Below are 22174 nucleotides of genomic sequence, written 5' to 3'. Positions count from 1 at the left end.
CATTACAAACTAATGCAATGAAAGCAAAAAGTTTGAACATCAATAATAACAGCAAATGCAAATTATGCAATCAGAAATATGAGACCGTAGAACATGTAATCAGTGCCTACAGCTAGTGGCACACTCAGGATTTAATTTTGGTGGTGGGGGGGTGAGTTGAGTAGACGATTTCAGAATACACACTACGCATTGCATACAACCTATGACTGAGCATCTGCAGTGATCGTCAATATATGATAACCGTGATCTCCTCTGGCCCAGCTCAGACAAACGAAGTAGCGCTCGGTCCGCCCGAGCATTGCTTCGTTCGCCTTGCGTTCACAGCAGCAGTGATTCCCGAGAGCTATTCCCATCTTACGTGACCGCTAATTCATAAGTAGAAATAGAAGACACGACACAACATAAATAAAAAAAAAATGAATTTTAGTTAGGAAAAGATTTTTAAAAATGTTTCTGGTGTTTTATTTATTTTTTTGGGGGGGGGGGCCTCAGTCCCCTCCCTGGGTGCGCCACTGCCTACAGAAAGATAGCTCAAACTGAATATATATACTGCCATGACCAAGTGGCCAAAATAATTCATTGACATGCATATAAAAAATATGGCTTTCCTACTTCTGATGACTAGTGGCAGTATAAAATAGACACTGTATTGGGAAACGAAACAGCAAAAATTCTCTGGGACTTTAGAATGCAAACTGATCGACATTTGGAACACAACAGACCTGACATCACAATTATCGAACATCGACAGGTTTAGATTATTGATATCGCCTGTACCCGGTGATGATAACATTAACAACAAAGAACTGAAAACAATTACTAAATATCGAGATCAGGCAATCAAAGTTGGCTGCCATGGCTTAAACACAACAGAGTCATCCCAATAGTTATCGGTGCACTTGTGCAATTTCAAAGAAGCTATCCACTATTTACAACAATTAAACATCAACGAAAGTGACCCTATATAATCTACAAAAAACAGCATTACTTGGAACAGTCCATATTTTACGACACTACCTGATAGACTATTCTTAGATTCTTGGGTAGAATCCAAATTGCTCTGTATCACTATTGCTATTTGAAAGATATCTTGTTTTAACTGTGCATCGAGATGTGAATAAAATAATATTCTAAAACACTTATTTGGAGTGGTCAAAAATCGGAATCAATGAATCCAATGCGTTTTATCTGAACACTATTTCTGAGATTACAACCACAAATTCAGATGAATCAGCTTGTGGCAATTTGTATAACTGCTGATTTTGAGTAGAAAGCAAGCATACATTCAACTTTTTAGTAGTGCACAAAGAGGTCACATAGAATATAAATACTGCCTTAGCATGCATAGTAGAATTCAACAGGATAAAAGGCAAAATGCTATGCTAAGCAAATTGTGTTTGAAGAAAGCTCTTTTCTTGAAGGAATAAGGTTGTAAACTCAGATGTGTTGTAATGTCTAAAAGGCATCATCTATATGCAAGGGGAGAATTACTGGAAAGCTTGAAGAAGGCTGCAGAATTACTGATATTGCCATAGAGTTTAGAATCTTATGTAGCATTGTATCCAGGCTCTGAGCAATGTTTCAAACCAATGGAATGTGTTTCAGACATTTGCTAAGAGGTCACTCTCACTCTACCGCAGAGCATGAAGACAGATTTTTGGTTATAACAGCAAAACTTAATCAATGCAATACAGCAGCAAGGAGGCTATATTCAAGCACGGGTATGTGGATATCTCGAGAAATTGTGGCAAGATGTCTGCAACAAGTAGACATCTTGTCACAAAAAAAAATAATAATAAATAAAAAAGTCAGCATATCACAAGAAGCTCAAAACCAAAATTTCAACTTAACACTTTGCCTACACTGCACTATGCAACAGCTACAAAAAACATCAACAAATTCAAATCTGATTTTGAAATGGCGAAACGTCTCCTATTCAAATAGCAGTAAAAGGTTTCCATCTATATTTCAACCTCTCTCACATATCCAGGTGGCATTATTTTAATATCATCCAGACATTCTTCTCTTCAAACTACAGCAATGATGATCAAGGCTAAGTATTCTCTCCCTTTACCAAGAATTGCATGCCTCTCTTAGTCTTTCATCATAAAGAAACTAGAAGAATACTGATAAAAGAACTATATGCTGCACTAGTGAACAAAATTTGAGACAATGATCCTTGTCAGTCAAGGTTTGCATAGCTTAGATACCAACAAGTCATGCGGTCCTGTTAGTATCCCTTCTAGTAAAAACTAATGTTGCAGAATTAACACCTATATCATCTTTTCAATCTTAATTACTTGACTGCATCTACTCTATAGAATGGAACAAGCCTATATTCTCTATTCCAAATGACTATTTAATGACATTATAGACTTCTAGTTATGCATAAGATCTAAATATCCTAACGTTTCAAGTAGAATACTAAATCCTAATACTATTTTTAAGACGTTTTTATGCAAGTCAGTATTGGTAACTTTCAAAATCAAATACAGAAAGGAACTAAATCTATATTCTTACTTGAATGAAGGCTTTCATCTCCCATTCCACCCCAAATCCCTCATTAAACCAAGCTTTGGATTACCAGAAAGTATATCATAGGCTTATTTACTTTCATGAAACAATTAAATTAATTGTGTTATATGGACAAATACATAGTTATTTTTAATATTTTCAGCACTTTATTGTAAAAAAAAAAAAAAAGAAAAAAAAAGTTGTTCTTTAAAGTGAAATTCTATATAAAGGGGATTTAGAAGTCATAAGTTTGGGGAAACATTGCATTAGCACTGAAGGCAGCTTTACATAAGAACTATATGCTGCACTAGTGAACAAAATTTGAGACAATGTTCCTTGTCAGTCAAGGTTTGAAATAATATACAACTATCAATAAGAAGAGAAGATATTTCACTCAATAATGACAAGGAATTATAGCATTATTATTAATTACATTACAAGTACTACCTTTGCTAAGCAGAGCATAAGTCCCTATTCACACAGATGACCAAAAAAGCTTGTGCAGTTTTTGCCGAATTAATATTTTGACAAAAATTATGTGCACGCCATTGTAGATAGTGCTTTTTCATTATAGGCTTCAAAAGTACAAGTACTGCTGAGTCACTTTATCATTGGACAATGATAAGAAAAGGTGGAAGTGAGAAGAAGCATTGTAAATGGATTAAATGAATTTTTCTCTCCTAGAAGTCAAGAGTTTTATAGGGTTATAAAGTTCTACCTCATTGGGTAAACATTATGTGTTGTGAAGAAGAATTTTCTATAAGTGTCTTCATTGATTTTTTTGAAATGCTTTTATTTTACCTTAAAAATATTTGGAGCATTAGTAAAAAAAATATCTAATCACCCATCCCAAATTCCTCACAACAGTCAAAAGAATAAATGCAATTAACTGATATAATACAGTGGCTCCACAGCCTCAGCTGCTTTGGTCATAATTCAAAACAGCCTAACCCAAATCATCCCAAAAATATTTGCTTGAGTAATAAACAAAGAACATCTTCCATGTTGGAAGTTTAATGAAATAAAATAACTTTATCAGAAGCAATGAGCAAACAGAACTATCAGAATAAACAAAATAAACTGCTAGTGAAACAAATGAAACAAGAAATATATAGAAAAAAAAAAAAAAAAAGCAATGCATTAAACATCAAATAAGGGTTTCATGATGGAATGAAAGTAACTGACTAAGGAATATGTAATCCTATTAAGCAATAGTCAAGAACAGTGTGTATATGTGCATGGATAGATAGATATCGCTGGCAAAACTATTTACCAACTGTCTACAGTTGGTTTATCATTGAATAATTCAATATATCAAGGGACCTGTTGTTTTTTTTCATCTATGAAATATACATATATGCATAAATAATTATCAAAAGTAATAAAGTAAAAATAATAAAAAAAAAAAAGAAGTGAAATATTAAATAAAAATAATAAATAAAAAATTACCCTATCCTAGAGTTATCAGTTTTGATACCTTTGATTTATCAGTGTCCTATTTAATGATATTTAATGCATATTTATCACTTTTCCAGTTCTCTGATCAAGCTACTTATTTTGCAACAACTTTATATACCTGCTAAAAGAAGGCACAGCCATTCTCCCCATCATTAATTTCTATATGGAGGCTTTTGAACAAAAATTAATTCTATGCCTTTCAAACAGAAGGTACAGCTAAGATTTGCTAATGGCTTTTGATGACTGGCACAGTTACACAAATCCTCCTTACCAGGAGTGTATATTCTGGGTGTGCTAGGGGTATGGTGCACCTTCACGGAATAGCAATATTGCTGATATTATATTTTTGCATTTATTCCTATTAAAGACTTCCCTAATTGTTTCCTGGCTTTGCATGATTCTTAAAATTAAACAAATATACTAATGCTTCATGAAGAGGACAAGTAAACATTGCATCATATTTGCATTAATAGCCTGGGTGTGCACTCACAAATAGAGAAACCTTTGAGCCCTCTGAACAGACATACAGATGCCCACATTGGGTCAAATTATTAGCATTCCAGTGGTTTTAAACCACCCAGAAAGTGAGAGAAGGTGTGTGCTGAGACAATAGCACCCAGAAATCAGTGGCTGTGATTGATTATTGTGCCAATCAATCCAACTGAATGTTGTCATTTGTCATGAGTTGCTGTTTTTGCTTTCTCAGTATCACAGGTTTTGCAAGCATGAAGTGTGAATTGGTGAGTTTAGGACACCGATATAGACAAGTTTTTAAGATATAATTTTCTATGAATGATTTATAACTTTTTGCCCACATTTAAAATGGGAAACAGTGTTGACTATCTATTGAATATCCCATTTTCTGCCAAAGCTTTTGCGAACTGTATGATTATAGTTGAAGGAGGTTGGAACTTGTGCATAAATAAGTAAAACGAGTTATTTCAACCTTTCTTTGGTTCAATCCAGAAATATAATAATTTCCCAAATGATTATTTTTTCTGATTTCTGTGTGTATTATATGGCTGTATTTAAAATTGTATCAAAATTAAAATTATCCATGTTTAACTCTAGTATTTGTCAACCATAATCTAATCTCACCACGAAGCACAAACCCTTTGTGATTCTCATGTAAACGGCACATGTGAAGCATAGCTATTGTTCATTTCACCTTTATGCTTTCCACATTTAAAATTATATTAATTGATAAATTAAAGTATTCAAAGTTATCCTACAATTAATTGAAGTGGAGACCAAGATGAATGCTGATGTGCTATGCACTCTTAAAACTTTCATGCATCAATAAAAATGCAATCATATGGTCAAACTGTGAATTTTGCAGCACAGTTTGCATAAGCTACATGACAGCACACCCAACCTAAATGGGCATGCAATGCCACTGCTCCTTATCCCTACTCAGAATTTTTAACAAGCAGCATGAATATAATTGATTCAATAAAATGGAAAAAGATAACTCACTGTTCTTTTAGATCCAGTGATCTCACAATATACCAACAACTTGGAATGACATAGACAAGGGATGAGATGTACATCCAACAATCAGAGGAAAGGCTTATGCCTCTGTTATACTAGACATCACTAGATGATAGAGAGTTTCATCACACATTATAATATCACCAATTTGCTTACTGGAGGTTTTGAAGTAACTAAAAACATGTTTTCAGAAAATGTCTCAGTTTGCTTTTTTCTTCATTTTTTCTAGCATGCAACATTACTAATATCTGAGTTTCTCAATGATATCCAAGATTATCTTGGATATCATTGGAGACTCAAGATTTCTTCTTTTTGAAGGTACAACTATCAAACAATTATTTGACTGACTGTATATATTGGACTAAATTTAATAGTAATGTAGAAATGTTTCAGGAAGAAGCCTCTAAGTCTACTATCAAATAAACTTGCTGCCACTATTCTGACTGATGTGCCAGAACGGAGTCTACAACAGTGGTATATGAATAAAGGGCCATTGCCAAGGCCACAATTTATAAAGGAACTGGCTGAAAATTCTCCACATGTACAGCTTAGCAAAGAATCCATTATTGTATATTCCAGGGTTGCTTCGAATTTTATCTTAACTTAAACATATATCTCAAGATTTCCCATATATTCCAATGCATATCGCATATTCCAAGTAAACGATCTTCCATAATCAATGTCTTAAACAATGATTGCTTGAAATATTTCAGTGGGTAAGGACAACTTTGACAATTTCGGTGCCAGCAAAATGCAACCCTGTCTTTGCAATTTCATGCAAAAAAGACAAACCATTTCCTCTCATACCTATAATATTGAGATCTCCACGATAACAGAACTCTTTTTGGATGAATGTAGCCTCTCCTGGCATAAGTACACCACATCAATAGTGTCTGCTGCTGCAAAAAAGCAAGGTGTTCCTTTTCTGCTCAAGACATTATTTCTCACCTGTAAAACTCCTAATGCTATAAAAATCCTAAATCCACCCTACTTTAGAATACTGCTCTCACATTTTGGTGATATACCAAAAACTTCCCTCAATATGAAGCTGTCCAGAAAAAGGTGACCTGGTTGACTTCTATCACAGATGTACTGTTTCCATTTCATGCTTCTTCCACAAGTATTTTCATGATAATGAAATTTAACCTGGCTGCTGTCATTCCTCCACTATACCTCAAGTCCACAAAACACACAAGCAATTGCTGGTCAGCATACAATCAATGTCCAGTTCCAAACATACCAAACCAACTCCTCATCTTCTGCTTTCATTCCATCTACCTATGTGCTTAAGAATAGTCTTTTCCATATATTTTCCCCAAGTAGAACACCACCAGTTGTTTAGAAATTTCAGTTTCTAAACAACTGGTGAAAATGTGGACTATGGCTAAGAAATATGTGGCCAAGATGTGGGCTATGGCTAAGAAAAGATCTGTTAACAGATTTCTTCTTAGCCATAGCCCACATCGATACAATATAAGTTTTGTAAACTCTTGATGTGTGAAGATGGATAACATTCTGAAATTTTTTATTTCCTTTCATTAAATGTTGATTTTTCTAATAGTAAAGTCATCTTCACTATCAAGAAGACAAACATTTAATAAAAAGAAATAAACATCAATCTGTAAAAAAAGTGCATGCAGAACTTATTTACAGGTATTTCCATGGCTACTATTCATCAGATGATGAACATAATTATGGAATTTACACATCCCTGTGTATATTTACATCCACCCTTGTGTATATTTAAACAAGAATGGATGCCCAAAGTAGAAAATGAAGTTCTAGGATTCTAAATCTCACTTTTTATCAGTCTCATATTCCTCTGATTTTGGACATTTCAACTATTGAATATCAATAACATGTACTTTGAAATTTTCCAATTATTTCATATATCAGTGATCTAATTCTAGTGAGAAAAGTATGGAAAAAAATTAGTATTATATTTATTATGTTTCTGTCAGCAATTTTTCCCCTTTCCAAGGTTTATTGCTACAATCAATTGTTCATATATTTTGGCTCTACCAAGTATGTATGGAATATATGGGCAGATAATAAATACGAACTTTGGCTGACTTCTTAAAAAGATAAATTTTACCATAAAGAACTAATTTTAATAAATTAACATATATATGATAGAAATAATTTGTGCCATTTCTATATCAAACAAATAATTACCGGTGCCCCAGGATAGCTGACAGAGGGCACAAGAGAAGCAAGACCCGCTGCTGCAGCTTTGTTCTGAATGGCTGATGCTGAGACAATCTGGGCGGAGGACAGGGAAGTGAGGGACTGTAGTGCTTTCTCCTTGGCTGCTTGGTCCTGGGAGTAAAACAAAGAGACGATCTGAGCGGACGACATGGAAGACATGGACTGCAGCGCTGCCTCCTTGGTCGACTGGTCCTGCCAGGGAGAAAGAAGAGGATCGGGATGGCATCCAGTCCTCCAAGTTCATACCTGGCATCTCTAATTACTTTTTTATATTAATAGATAAATTTTTAAAGAATTAAAGACTAATTCCAGTACTGTGCTTAAACACACCGTTCATATATATTTAAAAAAAAAAAAAAAAAGCTAGCTGTAATTATTATTTAACTCTTTTAGTTTTTTAGATATTTAATGAATCCCAGAACAGGAAAAATATTATTTTAAAAACAGTAATAATGCAAAATATGTAGCATTGAATCTGTCATGTCATCGAGTTTGCTTTTTAAACATAAATGTAGAAATCATACACATTATACACATTTATGTTTAAAAAGTAGAGAAAGAGAGGGGGGGGAGAAATTTCTGCACTGATAGGTTCAAAATTTTAAAATGTTTCACTATCATGAAGTGAAGAATTCAAACACATTAAAATGTTGGGTATGCATGCGATGTGAATATTTAATTACTTTGTGAATAAGAAAAAAAAATTTCACTTTCTATTTACATAGTACCTGCAATTTGAAACAAATATAATATTCTAAAATTGATGAAAGAAATACTTCCAAAAAATTACCAAATGCTGAATCAGATAATACAGATCTTTGAAAACAATTCTGGTTTAATGCCATTTACCCGGAGCTTGATATATGAACTTTGTTTCATATACAGCTAGATTGCTGTTTGAATTTACAATCAAATTTTACAGAAAACATTCAAATTTCTGGAAAATTGGTGCTATCTCACCTTCAGGTGAAAAGTTCTCACAAAAGGTTTCAAGTCTTATGCCTTCACTTAGAAAAACCCAGGTCTCTCAAAGTAAATGGCAAATATCTTCTTATGCAATAAAAGCATGCTTAAAAATACAATGCTATTATCGAAAATTTTCAAAAATTGACCCATAAAATCAAAAAATCACAAACATTATAGATTAACCTCATAGTCTATTTACTTTGTGTGAGGTTTTCCTCTGTTTAAACTGCCACAGGTTTCTATTCACAAAAAAAATATTATACTAACGAATATTACAATTTTTTGACTATTTCACACAATACATAAAAAACTTCCAATTATCACAGTTGGCCTGAGTTTGGTGGGCATCTGATTGTACATTGTACTACTTGCAATCAGTGAAAAATACCAAAAGTCCAGGATGAAGTAATAAGACAAAGATGAATAAAAGCTTAATATATATAATATGTTGAAGGAAAATTAAATGTAGGAATAATATATATATATATATATATATATATATACATACAGTAAACCCCCCCCCTCCCTTTTTTTTATTTTACGCTTTTCAGGGGACTGATGGAAAAATGTGTAAATAGCAGGAAATGTAAAAAAAAAAAAAAAAAAAAACATTAAAAAAAAGGCTTAAAAGATGACTTACTGCTAGTATACGAGTCTGCATACTAGATTACGAAATTTAATAACTGAAAATAAATGAATTTACGATTACTTACATTTATCTAATTTAAAAAAAAAAAAATCTTTAATTGTTTATTGTTTTTGCCTTTTTTTTTTTTTTTTTGACATAGCGCCAGATTGCCTTGCATTGAGTTCAATGCTTGACCTGTTTTTTTACTAATCGTGTTCAAAGTGGACACGGAGAGTCCAAGATCTTTTGCTAAATGCACGCGCATTCCGGCATGCCAATCTACACATCGCAGAATTACCATCTTTTCTTCTACCAAAATACATTTTCTGTCTTTTTTCTCCATTTTTCTAATATGGATAATCCACCACCATAACTTGAAAGCAACTTTCACATGCTAAATTACGTAGCAGAAATTCTGCAATATCAATTCGTACTGTGATTGAAAAATCACAGTATGGCTCATCACTACATTACTGCTGCAAGTGTGCAAGTCACCGTGATGGCGGAAACGGAATTATGGTCGAAAGCAACGCCATCTGGGAACAAAAATGCGCAGATTTCCGCAGAAATCTATTCGAAAATCAATATTGCCACCTGAGAAAAAAATACAAATCACGGGAAATAATGTCCATATCAAGTTGTTAATGGCAGGAAAACAATATATCATAAGAATATGCCTTAAGACGGGACCGACGTAAATGGTAGGAAAACGTAAAAAACGGGGTTTTACTGAATATATATATATATATATATATATATATATATATATATATATATATATATATATATTTTTTTTTTTTTTTTTTTTTTTCAGGAGCTGTGGCAGATTTCTGTAATCCAGCTGAATGGAGGTTTGAATTGGTGGATGGTTTCAGGATTAGTGTCCTGCTTTGCAATGATTGCTGTGTTGAGCAGATGTATGGCATCAATATGAGGGTGGTCTGAAAAGTTCTCGGCCTTGACCATAAATGGCAACACTATCGGCAAGATTTTTTTTCCCTAAGTTGGTACATCTGTCATAAGAATCAAATAGCAAGTCATTCTATCAAGTAGTTTGTTTTATGTATCTGTCTGTATCCCTTGAAATTGATAAAATTGAGTATTGTGCAGTTATAAAATTCTTTGTAAAAGGCTTAACGCCAAAAGAAATTCATTCGAAGTTCATAAAAGTTTATGGGCACTCTTCTCCTTCATTTCAAACAACTGAGAAATGGACTGCCAAGTTTAAACGTGGCCATACCAGCTTTGAAGATGATCCATGTGAAGGACGTCCAAAAAGTGTAAAGACACCAGAAATCATTGATCAAGTGCACAATATGGTATTGGATGACTGGCGAGTCAAATTGATTTTGTGTGTCGATTTATTACTGTGGATGAGACTTGGATTCACCATTACACACTAGAATCCAAACAGCAATCAAAACAGTGGAGAGAAGCCAGTTGGTTCAGCATCAAAGAAGACAAAGTCAGTTTCATCAGCAGCAAAGGTCATGGCATCAGTGTTTTGGGATACTAAAGGCATTTTGTTTATTAATTATCTTGAAAAGGGTAAAAATAACTGGGGAATATTATTCCGATCTTTTAATCAGACTAGATGAAAATATTCATGAGAAAAGACAGTTTGCAGAAGAAAAAAATCATCTTTCATCAGGACAATGCACCTGCCCACAAAGGTGTTTAGGCAATGGAAAATTAAGGGATCTGCACTATGAATTGTTGAAACATCCACCCTATTCCCAGATTTGGCTCCCTCTGACTTCTGTCTCTTCCCAAAACTAAAACTTCCTTGCTGGTCAGCATTTTTCTTCGAATCAAGAGGTGATTGCAGCTGTAGAGGGGTATTTTGCCGATCTTACTGAGAACCACTACAGGGATGGAATAATAGCGCTGGAGCATCGCTGGAATAAATGTATTAATCTTAAGGGAGATTATGTTGAAATATAAAAATAATTTTGAAATTACAAATTCGTTTTCAGAGAACTTTTCAGACCATCCTCATATAGTGACTTCAAGGGAGTTTGGAGTTATCAGGTTGAATACTGAAAAGCATACATGCTCAGGGTGGGAATGCAGCAGGGAAAAGTTTCCATGCTGTATAGTAGTGGGGTTGTATCTGTTAGCAGGCATTAGGAGAACAAAACTAGACCCAATTATAATATACTTCAGAAAATTAACGAGACAGGGATTTGGAAGTGTTGGTAGATAGGGAGTTGAAATTCAGAGGACATATTGCAAAAGTGGCTAAAGCAGCTCATAGGACTACCAGTTACTAAAGAACACCTTGACATACATAAGTAGGTTATGTTTCTCTTTATAAGGTCTCATCTGGATTACTGTGCACAAATAGCTGCCTGGGTTTCTTGGAAATGTGGATGAGGAGGGAGCAGATTCAGAGCAAGTGACTAAGATGGTAGCAGGTCTGTGTGATGCTCCATATAAGAAGAAATGGAAACTTTCTAGGTTACAGAAGCTGGTTGATCAGCAGATAAGGGGGAATATGATATAGACATAAGTTGCTTGAGGGGGAGGGGGAATATAGGATTGATGTGGAGGAAATATTTCAGTATATAAATAATGAAAGGAAAACTAGTGGTCATCCATGGAAATTGAGTATGAGTGTGGTTAACAAGGGCATGAGGACCAAATTTTTTGCTTAGAGAGTGGTGAATGAGTGGAATGGATGGCAAGAGTCAGTTGTGTGCTTTGTCGATGAATGATTTTAATGCAAAACATGATAGGAATTATAATTTCATGTAATGGACATTCCACAACGAGTCTAGGGATTCCATGGAGTTGTCTATATGTAATAGTAATATGATAAAAATTCATTGCATTTACTCCACCCATAAAAGAAATCCTATCTGTCAATGTAGAATAAAGACTATTTTTTTTAGAATTAGGATTATCATTCTTAATGGTTTGTAATATAATATCAGGGTAATTACAAATTATTAATTATGGTCTAAGTATATAAATGTGTGTCAATTGCATGTTTTCACTGACTGCTTTTCTGCAAGAACAAAAATCTGTTTTTCCATTAGAAAAAATAAATAAAAAATAAAAAATTCCTACTTCTGACTGACAAACCTAATTCAGCTTTAACAAAGAAAGATGCAAATAATGATCATTGTATCCTTGACAAGGATTCAGAACTCTTGTGAAACTGCTTCAGTAAGAAATGTAACTTCTAATTATAACAGTGCTTTTTTTTATTTTAAAAAGTATTTTGACATTTACCAAATGATTCAATAAATAAGGTATAAAAATTAATCAAATGAAAAATAAAATGTTATTATTGAGTTATAAATTCTACTCCATTAATAGAAAACTGTTTAAATTGTATGATATATGGCTGCCACAGTTCCTTCTTTTGTATTAGACATAATTTATTACAATATCAAGATGACATATTCAGATGCTACAGAAAATATTTATAACCATTTCAGTTAAAGTATTATCAAAAAAACTCTGAACTAAAAGAGTCAAAATTCTTATATATTTGAAATATTTGGAAATCCAGTACTTCGTTATTTAAAACAAAATATATGAATTCACAAAAAACCTCTTTACTTTTTATGATACTGTAAAGTTAGAGTGCAATATTTTTATTCTAATATAACAAATATATATTATGATCATAACAGTAAAGAACTAGTTAGCTAACATGAAAAGTTTTGGGAATTAAGCATTGGTCAGATAGAACAATAAAGGAGAGTTTATGTAATGAAAGTTTTATTAGCTATTTAAAAGTTTCAAAAATAATCAACAGGAATAATCTGAAAAAATTAAAATAAAGTAATTTTTTTTATTGGTTAGGAAAAAGCAAAAGAAAACAAAATCAACATGAAATTGTGCAAAACAAATTACTTGAATAAGAATAATGTTCAATGTATAAGGATTCACACATATGTATTACTTTTGGTACTACAGTCCTTTTTTACATCTGTATGCAACTAAAATACAACATTAACAAACTAGATATAACAGAAGAGAGATGGAAATGCAAGTGTGAACTTAAACAAAAATTAAAAAATGTCCAGCTGGATGAACATCTTGATTCATATTAAGGAGAGCCTAATAGTAGCAGCATAAAACTGAATTGAAATTCAATTACAAAATTGTTTAATGAAGAATGTGAACTGGCAATAAAGAAAAAGAAAAAAATATTAATATTTGACTTAATAACCCATCTGATATTCATGCTACTCAGAGATACAAAGAAAGAAGCAAGGAAGTCAAATTAATCAGACAACAGATAAGAAAATTTTTACATGAACAGATTGAAGAAACCTAAAAATACTTGATGTAATATAATCCTAGAAAAATTTTCCATGTAAATTAGAAAGCAAAAAACAGGTCCACATATGAAAACAACAATAATCAACAATAGTAATGGATATACACCAGCCACTAAAGGTTGGTTGATTGGTAGAGCCTCTGCTACTAATGGCTCATGCAAAAAGTTAAGTAAGATTGAGTGCGGTTAGTAGTTGAAAGGGATTCAACTGTTTGATGCTGTTGGCACACTCTCCCTCGATGAGTCTTTGGACACCCTGGAGGTGTCACATAATAATATACACTAGCCACTAGAGATGAAATAGATGGAGAGGATACTTTAAAAAAAAACTCCTAAACTGTGATGAACCTGTTGAGAGTCTCAAACAGAATCATACATGTCACCTAGATTTAAACCTTCACTAGCCAAAGTAGAAGTATAATGCAGCACACAGACAACAAAGCACCAGGTACTAATGACACAGCAGATGAACTCATCAAATATGGTAAAAGTGAATTAACTCCAACATAAATATACATATACTGGTATTTATATGGGGAAAAAAAAGACATTCTCAGATGGAAATAATTACTAATCATTCCAACATATAAAAAGGGAAACAAAAATGAATGTGAAAATTACAGAAGCATATTGCTCCTGTCAGCAAACTACAAAATTTTATCTAATATTATACTAAAAATAATCATACTTTTTTGCTGAAGAAAATATAGGTGAATATCAATATGATTCTGAAGAAATAGGTCTACAGGTTGACCAAATTTTTACACTAACACAGATACTGGGGGGTGGGGAGATATTTATATTCAGGATATATTTTATTTATAAATTTTAGAAAACATATGACAATATTTGTACAGTAGGCCTTTGGGGTGTAGTAGATAAACTGGGAGTACCTCATAAGATAATACATCTAATCAAAATTTGTACTACTGACAGCCAAATGAAATCAGGACTGAACCTTTTGATGTTAAGACAGGATTAAAGCAATGAGATACCCTATCACCCATCCTTTTTAATTTAGCTTTAGAAAACTGTACAAGATAACATGAGCAGAACAGTAATATTAGGATATGTAGATAACATATATCTAGTTGGAGAAAATGCTGCAGACATCAGAATAACATTCAGAAAATTCAAAACTTCTGCTGAAAAACTAAAATTACAAATTGGCCAAGATAAAACTTGAATATTTAAAAGTATGTAGAAATCACAATCAAGGAAATGACCAGTTCACCATTGATATGAACCTAAAAGTAGTAGTAGACAAAGAATTACAGATGTGTGAAGGCATAACCATAAATGGAAGAATGGCCTGGTTGGCCGAGTGGTTAACATATCCGCTCTCCAACCAAAAGGCTGTGGGATCGAATCCTGCCATGGATGTGAAAATTCTAGTGGTGATGGTGAGCAGTAAATGGCTTTGGTGTAGATGATGATTGTAGTTGGAGAATTGGATGAAGACAGGGTTGTAGAATAGGTGCCCTCCCTCAGCAAGTCTTTAGACTACCTGGAGGTGTCATGTAATAATACCCTGAAATTTACAACTGCTGCTTCCTTCAAATATCCTGGAACATTGATTACTCAAAGTAATAAAATAAGTACAGAAATAGAAGCTAGAATACATGCCTCTAATGATAATGATTTCCACCCACTACAAGGTGAAGGCTTTTCCAATTGCAGAAGAATTGGGTCTACTTTGACCATGGTGACCCAGTCCATCTTGGGAGAGTTTATACATATTTGTATGAATGAATGTATGAATTTGATTTTTTTTTTTTTTTTTTTTTTATGGTGCAAAGACATCAAAGTCATACTGAGCCCAGGACATAGGTCAGAGCAGTACATATGGTAATTGCTTAGTAGGACAATCACAAACATCCATGTCCTAACAGGGATTCAAACCCACGGCCTCTTGGCTGGAGAGCAGATACACCTAACCACTTGGGCAACAAAACAAGGCCGGTCATGTATCCAATAAATGTTATCATTTACTATCGTCCAAAATTTTGTCCAACAGAGTTAAAACAGAAATATAAAAGACAACCATTAGACATATTGTTTTGTATGGAGCAGAAACCTGGAGTATAACAGACAAAGATGCAAAAGCTTTGCAGATCTGTGAAAATAAAATCCTCAGAAAAAAGTCTTTAAACCTGTAAGAGAAAACACAAGAGATGAATGGAGAAGAAGACATAATCAGCAACTATATAAACTCTAAATATCTCCATTTCTATCTGTTGAAATGAGAGCCTGCAGACTGAGATGGCTTGGACATGTGGAAATAATGGTTGAGGAGAGAATGGCCAAGCAAGCATTCCAGATGAGAGGCAATGGAAAGTGACCTGCAGCAGTGCTGGGAGGATAACATCCAAGAACATTTAGCTGAAATGGGAATCCTGGACTGGACTGAAAGCACTCAAGTTAGAAAGAAATGGAAGAAGTTGGTACTTGAAGTAAGGAGCCTTAAAGGTTCAGCAAGCTCAAGCAGAAGAAGAAGATATTGCTTTCTCTTAACTTAGTTAAAAGCCACAGGAAGTAAAACATGCAAAATCTGCATCAAGAGAAAGTCTGACGATATAATGGTGTGGTTAAGTACAATAAAATTTAAACTAGTTTTCATGTGTTGTCATGTCAGTCTAGTTGGTCAGCCACTATCTTCCAAAATGATCAAATAAAGAAGACCATCTATCAGAAGTTTTTAAAGATAAAAGAACACTTCTCTACCATTCATTTCAAAATTTAACATCCTTAGCTATTGAGAATCTCTCATAGGTACTCTTAATGGAAAAATTCTTTTTTTTTTTTTTTTTTTTTTTTAATATAATGAAACAGAAGTCCAAATTGATTTGAAGGGTGCAGGGGAAAAACAACTTCAGTCCATGATATTGACTTCCGAAAAAAACATAATTAAATTTTCCTTGTTGTCAAAATGCAAGTAAACATAGCATAACAAAATAAAAAAATAATAGATACGGTGCATTCATGTATATTAAGCATAATTAATTTAAATAGTACTTAAAAATTAAAAAAACAAATGCAATTAGGTTGAATTCACAAAAATTGGACTGAAGTTATTTTTCTCCTGTACCCTTCATTTGCTATTGAATTTTTATGTGAAAGTAATGCCATAATGGGACAAAGCCAGCAATGAATAAAGTCACAAAGTATGATTTTTTTTTACTTGAACAGTTAAACTAGCTCAAGGAAAGCTAATGTTGTATAACTTATATACATTTTTGAAAAATACTTAAATATCTATTAGATTTTTTTCCCATCTTCATGTGTATAATTCCATTCTAGCTGGATGAACTTCAATGGAAATTTTTATTATTTTTAATGTTAATCCCACTCATGAAAAGCTATTAACCTATAGTACATTAATGTGGGTGAACTGAGTTAGATAATTTAAAAATGGAACTTCTTAAATCACCCTGGACCTCTTAATAGTCTTACACTATGCAATCAAAATCATCTATCTCCTAGAAATGTTCATAAACAACGTCACAGTGGGATACAAACCCACAGTCCATTTTGATTCATTTGGACTATTTTAGTGACAAAATCAGATAAAACAATATAAAATTCAATGTCATAAATGTCAATAAATAAAAATGTTTACAAATGCATATGTCAAAAACAGTTTTAAGTCCAATCACTGTAAAAATGAATGACTACAAAAGAATGCTGCTGTGAAATGCACTTTTTGACAGCTATGTTATGGATTTCTTTCTATTGTAATGAACTGGATGGATATGTTTAATGGAAATTATTGAAATAATGCTAAAAATATACTTATTTAAAAAAATTAGAATATTAGTATTATTCTAGCATTATAAAATCAAGTTTTCTGGACATCGATTGCCGACTATAAGTAATAATTTGACTTGCAGTCAGCAATGGATATGCAGAAAACCACAAAATGTCTTTCGGTATTATTTTCTTAGATGTTCCTCTGAGTCTCTTTTTTACACATGTGTAATATATGAGTGAGTTTCTTGAAATGTATACAGTTATGTTGCCTTGAAAACAGCTGGATCCTATCAGTGATACTGATAATATACCCGCATTTTAAATTATCAGAAATTTTGTCCAAAATATGTTGTTTGTTTTTTTATTTTTTGAACTATTACTATCTTTAAATGTTCCAGCTGTGATAATAATGGCAAAAATTCAAATTTCCCAAAATAATTAGCAGCAAGTGTTCAGAATATTATCATCGTCGTTTTCAACTTTAATGGTGTTTATGCTAGACACATTAATTTGTTAATCCTGATTTGATTCACTGGCACAACCAACATAATAATTATAGGATCTAATTTTTTGTTCATGCCATTGTTCTCTGCAACTGCTTATTTCTTCATTGGTCATATTTTCTGTAGAAGATAACTACAGAGTAGATAGATTATCAGCTGCAAAGAACTAATCCTACCATTCATGTAATTTTTCATCACATCTGTCTTCATGCAAATAATCACAGTGATCTCCATCCATCATAGAAAATATTAAGTGCTACTCCATGGAGTCCTTAGACCCATTAAGATAATGCAAAAGACAGTGAAAGTAACCATGCAAGTTATTGATCAGATTATAAACAATACTGTGATTTAGTGACAAATCAACCATGAATTATAAATCTTTTCAAAAGACTGTCAAGCCTGTAGGAACATTAGTGTAAGTACCAGGGGTGGTTTGGCTAAGGATTACATAATCCAGAAACTCTGCTCTAGAAACAAATAGTACTTTTTTCAAACCTTCAGGCATCCAATAAACAGTGCTGTGGTTTTGTCACACCAAGTGACAAAAATCACCTACCATCTAAAGAAGATATTCACAAACATCCCATGTTCATGGTGAGATTCAAATGAAGCCTGCTGGTTGGGGAGTGGATATACTAATTGCTCAGCCAACCCAAGAATGACACAATTTATATTGAAGCTTAATAGCAATAGCACATTTAAAGATTAAGTCATTCCATTCAAAATCAATTTGTCCAGTACCAGTCAGTTTTGAAAATATAAAATTATAAATTACATGAAGAAAATGCATACTCCAAAATCTCAATAATCAATTTGCCAATATTTTTACTTCACATACAACTCTGAATCACTTAATTTAACAAGGAGCTCTGCACCTGCTTGCCAAATTCCATTGCAGCCCACTTCCTGACCAGCAGCCAAATCCCTGGCCTTCATTCATTCGTCTTCTCTTTTAGGACTCAATTTTCTTTTGAGAAAAATTGTTATAGACATCTTTGTTCTCAGTTGGCTTTCATGAGAAAATGTGTAATAAGGTTATCAAAATTTATATATTATTTTCAATCAAAAACATTTTGACCTACACAGAGGTGATAATGACAAGTCTTTTCTTTCATTCTTAGTGGAAGTTTCTTCATCAGTCCAAGGCAGTAACAGCAGTAATTCTATCCTACCTTTCAGTGAACTTAACTGTAAACAGCACTTAATACATTAATTTATGAAAACAACTACAGTTTTGAAATAAATAACTTTAATAATATTAAAAGTATCTTCTATGTTTCAACTTTAAACTAGTCATTTTCAGGAATGATATACCTATATACACACAAATTCAAAATCAACTAACATAGTTATTGTTTTGAATGATTAACCAGCTTTGATTCCTAAGTTTTTATTCATTAAAACTGAATGTTTCTTCGATATGTTTTGCTGTCTATATATAACTGATGGCTTCTTCAGCCATATAGACAGCAAAAAATGTCAAAGAAACATTCAGTAATTTTTTTGTAAGTTTTCAATTTTTTTGTTAGTTTACATAAACAAAAAAACTAAAACATTTCCAACAGACATTATTTTTATAAATTGAAAAATGCTGGATTGATGGTTTTAATCTCATGTATCATTAGGCACATCTTGTGCAGTCTATACATTACTGCGTAAACTCTGTATGTAATTGCTGGCATGGAGGTTGCAAATGTTATATATACTAATTAATGACTTCCAGATGTCATAAAGTATAAGTTCTTGGTTTCTATTTAGTCTGCATGGTGAGCAAATGACCTCAGATAACTACTTGAACAATGTGAGGAAAGTATTCTTGTCTAAGTAAAGCATGGAGTAGGCCTGCCAATCTATTGTGTGACGTTATGAAAGGATGTGTGCTGCGAGTCTGCTTTCTTCTCTCTTGTTTTCAGCATCACCTACATGTTTTTTTTTTTTTTTTTTTTTTTTTATGGATTCCAAAACACCCCAGTTTGACTCATGTATACTTTTCTACAAGAACAAGGAATCTGTATACCCCAAGATGTTTTAAGAACGGAATGTTGTTGATTGATTTTAATAATTGGGCCAGTTAACTATTTAATCCCGTACAAAGAAACACACGTTTCTAATTCTAAACCATAAACCATTTCTCCTCATAACTGGCATATTTAAGCACTGTAAAATGGCCTGATTTATTAAATTGTGCAAGTTTTATTCCAGTTCTTTGTTTCGCATTTCTACAAATAATATTAGTTTTTCACATTTTACGTTACCATGAATTTTAAATATCAATGGATTTTTAAGCAGCATTATTATTAAGCAAAATTTTACATTCTAACTTAATGTTGATAATCACTTATATCCATGAAGTTTAACGTGAAACAGTTATGACATACCACATAAGTATACTTCAGCACCACTGTATTGAATAGTGCATTCACTTTCTTCATTTCAAATAATGTTTGTGACTTTATTCACACAAGCTCAATTCCCTTATCTGCACCATAGCAATAGCATAGTTTAAATAGCTAAGTGAGGATAATAATTATTTACTTAATTTTGTCCTAAAATGTTTCAAAAAGGGTTTTCATATTTCTATGACTGTATTTCAAGTAAGGAATTCAGCTGGCCATTTTCCAAAGAAATGTACAGAAAAAAATTTCTTAAAAAGATATTTAAGTTGAGGGATATTACAATATAAATTTTTTTTTTCAATATAAATTCAATATTATATTGAATGTAAATTACCTCTATACTTAAAAAGAAAGAAATTTAATAGGTACATTCTTTCAGTGTTTACCTATGAAAGAGACATAAGCAATAACTAAAAAACAAGAAGACAGGTTGCAAGTGGCCTAGAAAGACTTGGAGAGAAGAATGCTCCACAGAAATAATATCAGAAAGATGACTGGAATAGAAGATGTTGTGAGGTACTGCGTAAGTAGAGATAGGCTGGCGATATTAGTAGATTCACAGATGAAAATATCTTGGAGAAACATACATACATACATACAATAAATTATTACAAAATAATGTGCTGAATCAAATATGTTCAAGTAATAAGATTATGGAAGTTTTTTTACCTTGGCTATGCTATCAATTATATATTTGGTTTAATCCTTTATCCATAATGGATAAGGTGTGACACCTTTTGGCAACTCGTATAGGGAAATATGACTTCTCCATTACTTCCACCTTAGTATCACCACCCCTGGGTCTGGCTCCCACTGATGAGACCCCAATAAAGGTCGAAAGCAGTCTGGGTAGCGACCCTTCCCTTAATGCATAACATTATACATGTCCACAAGGAGATGTGCTTTGCATTATGGGATACTAAGGCAAGTGATGAGACCACCTTTGCCATGAGTTGCCCCAGTCCTGAAAATACTTCAGGTGAAAACTTTGTTCGCTTACGCTTAGATAAAGGATTAAACCAAAGACATATAATTCAAATAATAAGATTTTTATGTTTAATCAATCAGTTAAAAACAAAATGTTTTCTGTTGATAACGAAAAGTGTAGAGCCTCAATAGCTCAGTTGGTTTCCACAAAGTGCTGTAATTCGAAAAACATTTGAATACAGTGTATGACACAAGGAACTTTTATCAGGGTTTATCAATTCAAAGGTGAGTTAGCCAGTCTCATACAAACATTGAGGATTCTTCCCCCCCCCCCCCCCCCAAAAAAAGGAAACTATAAACACATACCTACAGACAAAGTACTTATCCTTAGAGGGGTGCAGCAGAGGAATGGCTAGCTAGCCATTAAATTGCCTAAAGCCCCTAAAAAATTTCCTAATTAGGGGAAACCTGTCTAGGGATGGACAAGAATTGGATGAATGGAATGAAAAATGTCTAGCTTCTGGGAGTAAAAAAGAAAAAAATCACAAAATCTAATTAAAGCTAAGGCAACTTTGGTTGTCAAATTGTGCTAATGTGTCAATGTGCTTTGAAAGAGGAAAAATGACAAAAAATATTTGGAGGAATTAGAAGACCAAGATTTTGTGAGTGTGTGATCAATATAAAAAAAAATTAAAATACAGTAATTCCTGTTTTTCTTTTGCTTGCATTTTTAATAGAAAGTGCACACTACATTGCACTATATTAATTACTCAATTATACTGTTCTAGTGACCAGCTTATTTCAATAAAATATATAGACCTTTTAAATCATTAAATATCTGGTGCTAGTTTGTGACTATACATAAAAATGATGTAAAATAATAGGTGAATAAATTGTGAAGGGGTGCATTTAAAATTTAAATAACTCACATTTTAACTAGCATCCAAAGACATCAGTATGCATGGAAAAAGAAAAGTAGCTGTTTCTTTGAAAATTCCCTAAATACAAGAGCCATTATTATGCTATTTCATAA

At 32.8% G+C, this 22174-nt stretch overlaps 1 protein-coding gene across 3 annotated transcripts in view; it reads right to left on the bottom strand.

The window, feature by feature from the left end:
* Positions 1-22174, bottom strand: part of sd (TEA domain transcription factor 1 homolog scalloped) — a 336647-nt gene that overhangs the window by 109777 nt on the left and 204696 nt on the right. For 2 of the 3 annotated variants that reach the window (XM_090407968.1, XM_090407971.1), the window contains exon 4: positions 7639-7863. In XM_090407968.1, the coding sequence (XP_090264094.1) occupies positions 7639-7863 (225 nt within the window). The remainder of the gene's footprint in view (positions 1-7638; positions 7864-22174) is intronic. The other variant, XM_090407969.1, reaches the window with a different exon arrangement.

This window comes from Typopeltis vanoorti, chromosome 18 (genome assembly GCF_054136105.1).
Source record: "Typopeltis vanoorti isolate ZY-2024b chromosome 18, IOZ_Tvanoo_1.0, whole genome shotgun sequence".
Classification (NCBI taxonomy): Eukaryota; Metazoa; Arthropoda; class Arachnida; order Uropygi; family Thelyphonidae; genus Typopeltis; species Typopeltis vanoorti.
The sequence above is the reverse complement of the archived record's forward strand: the minus strand, read 5'-3'. Positions and strand labels throughout refer to the sequence as shown.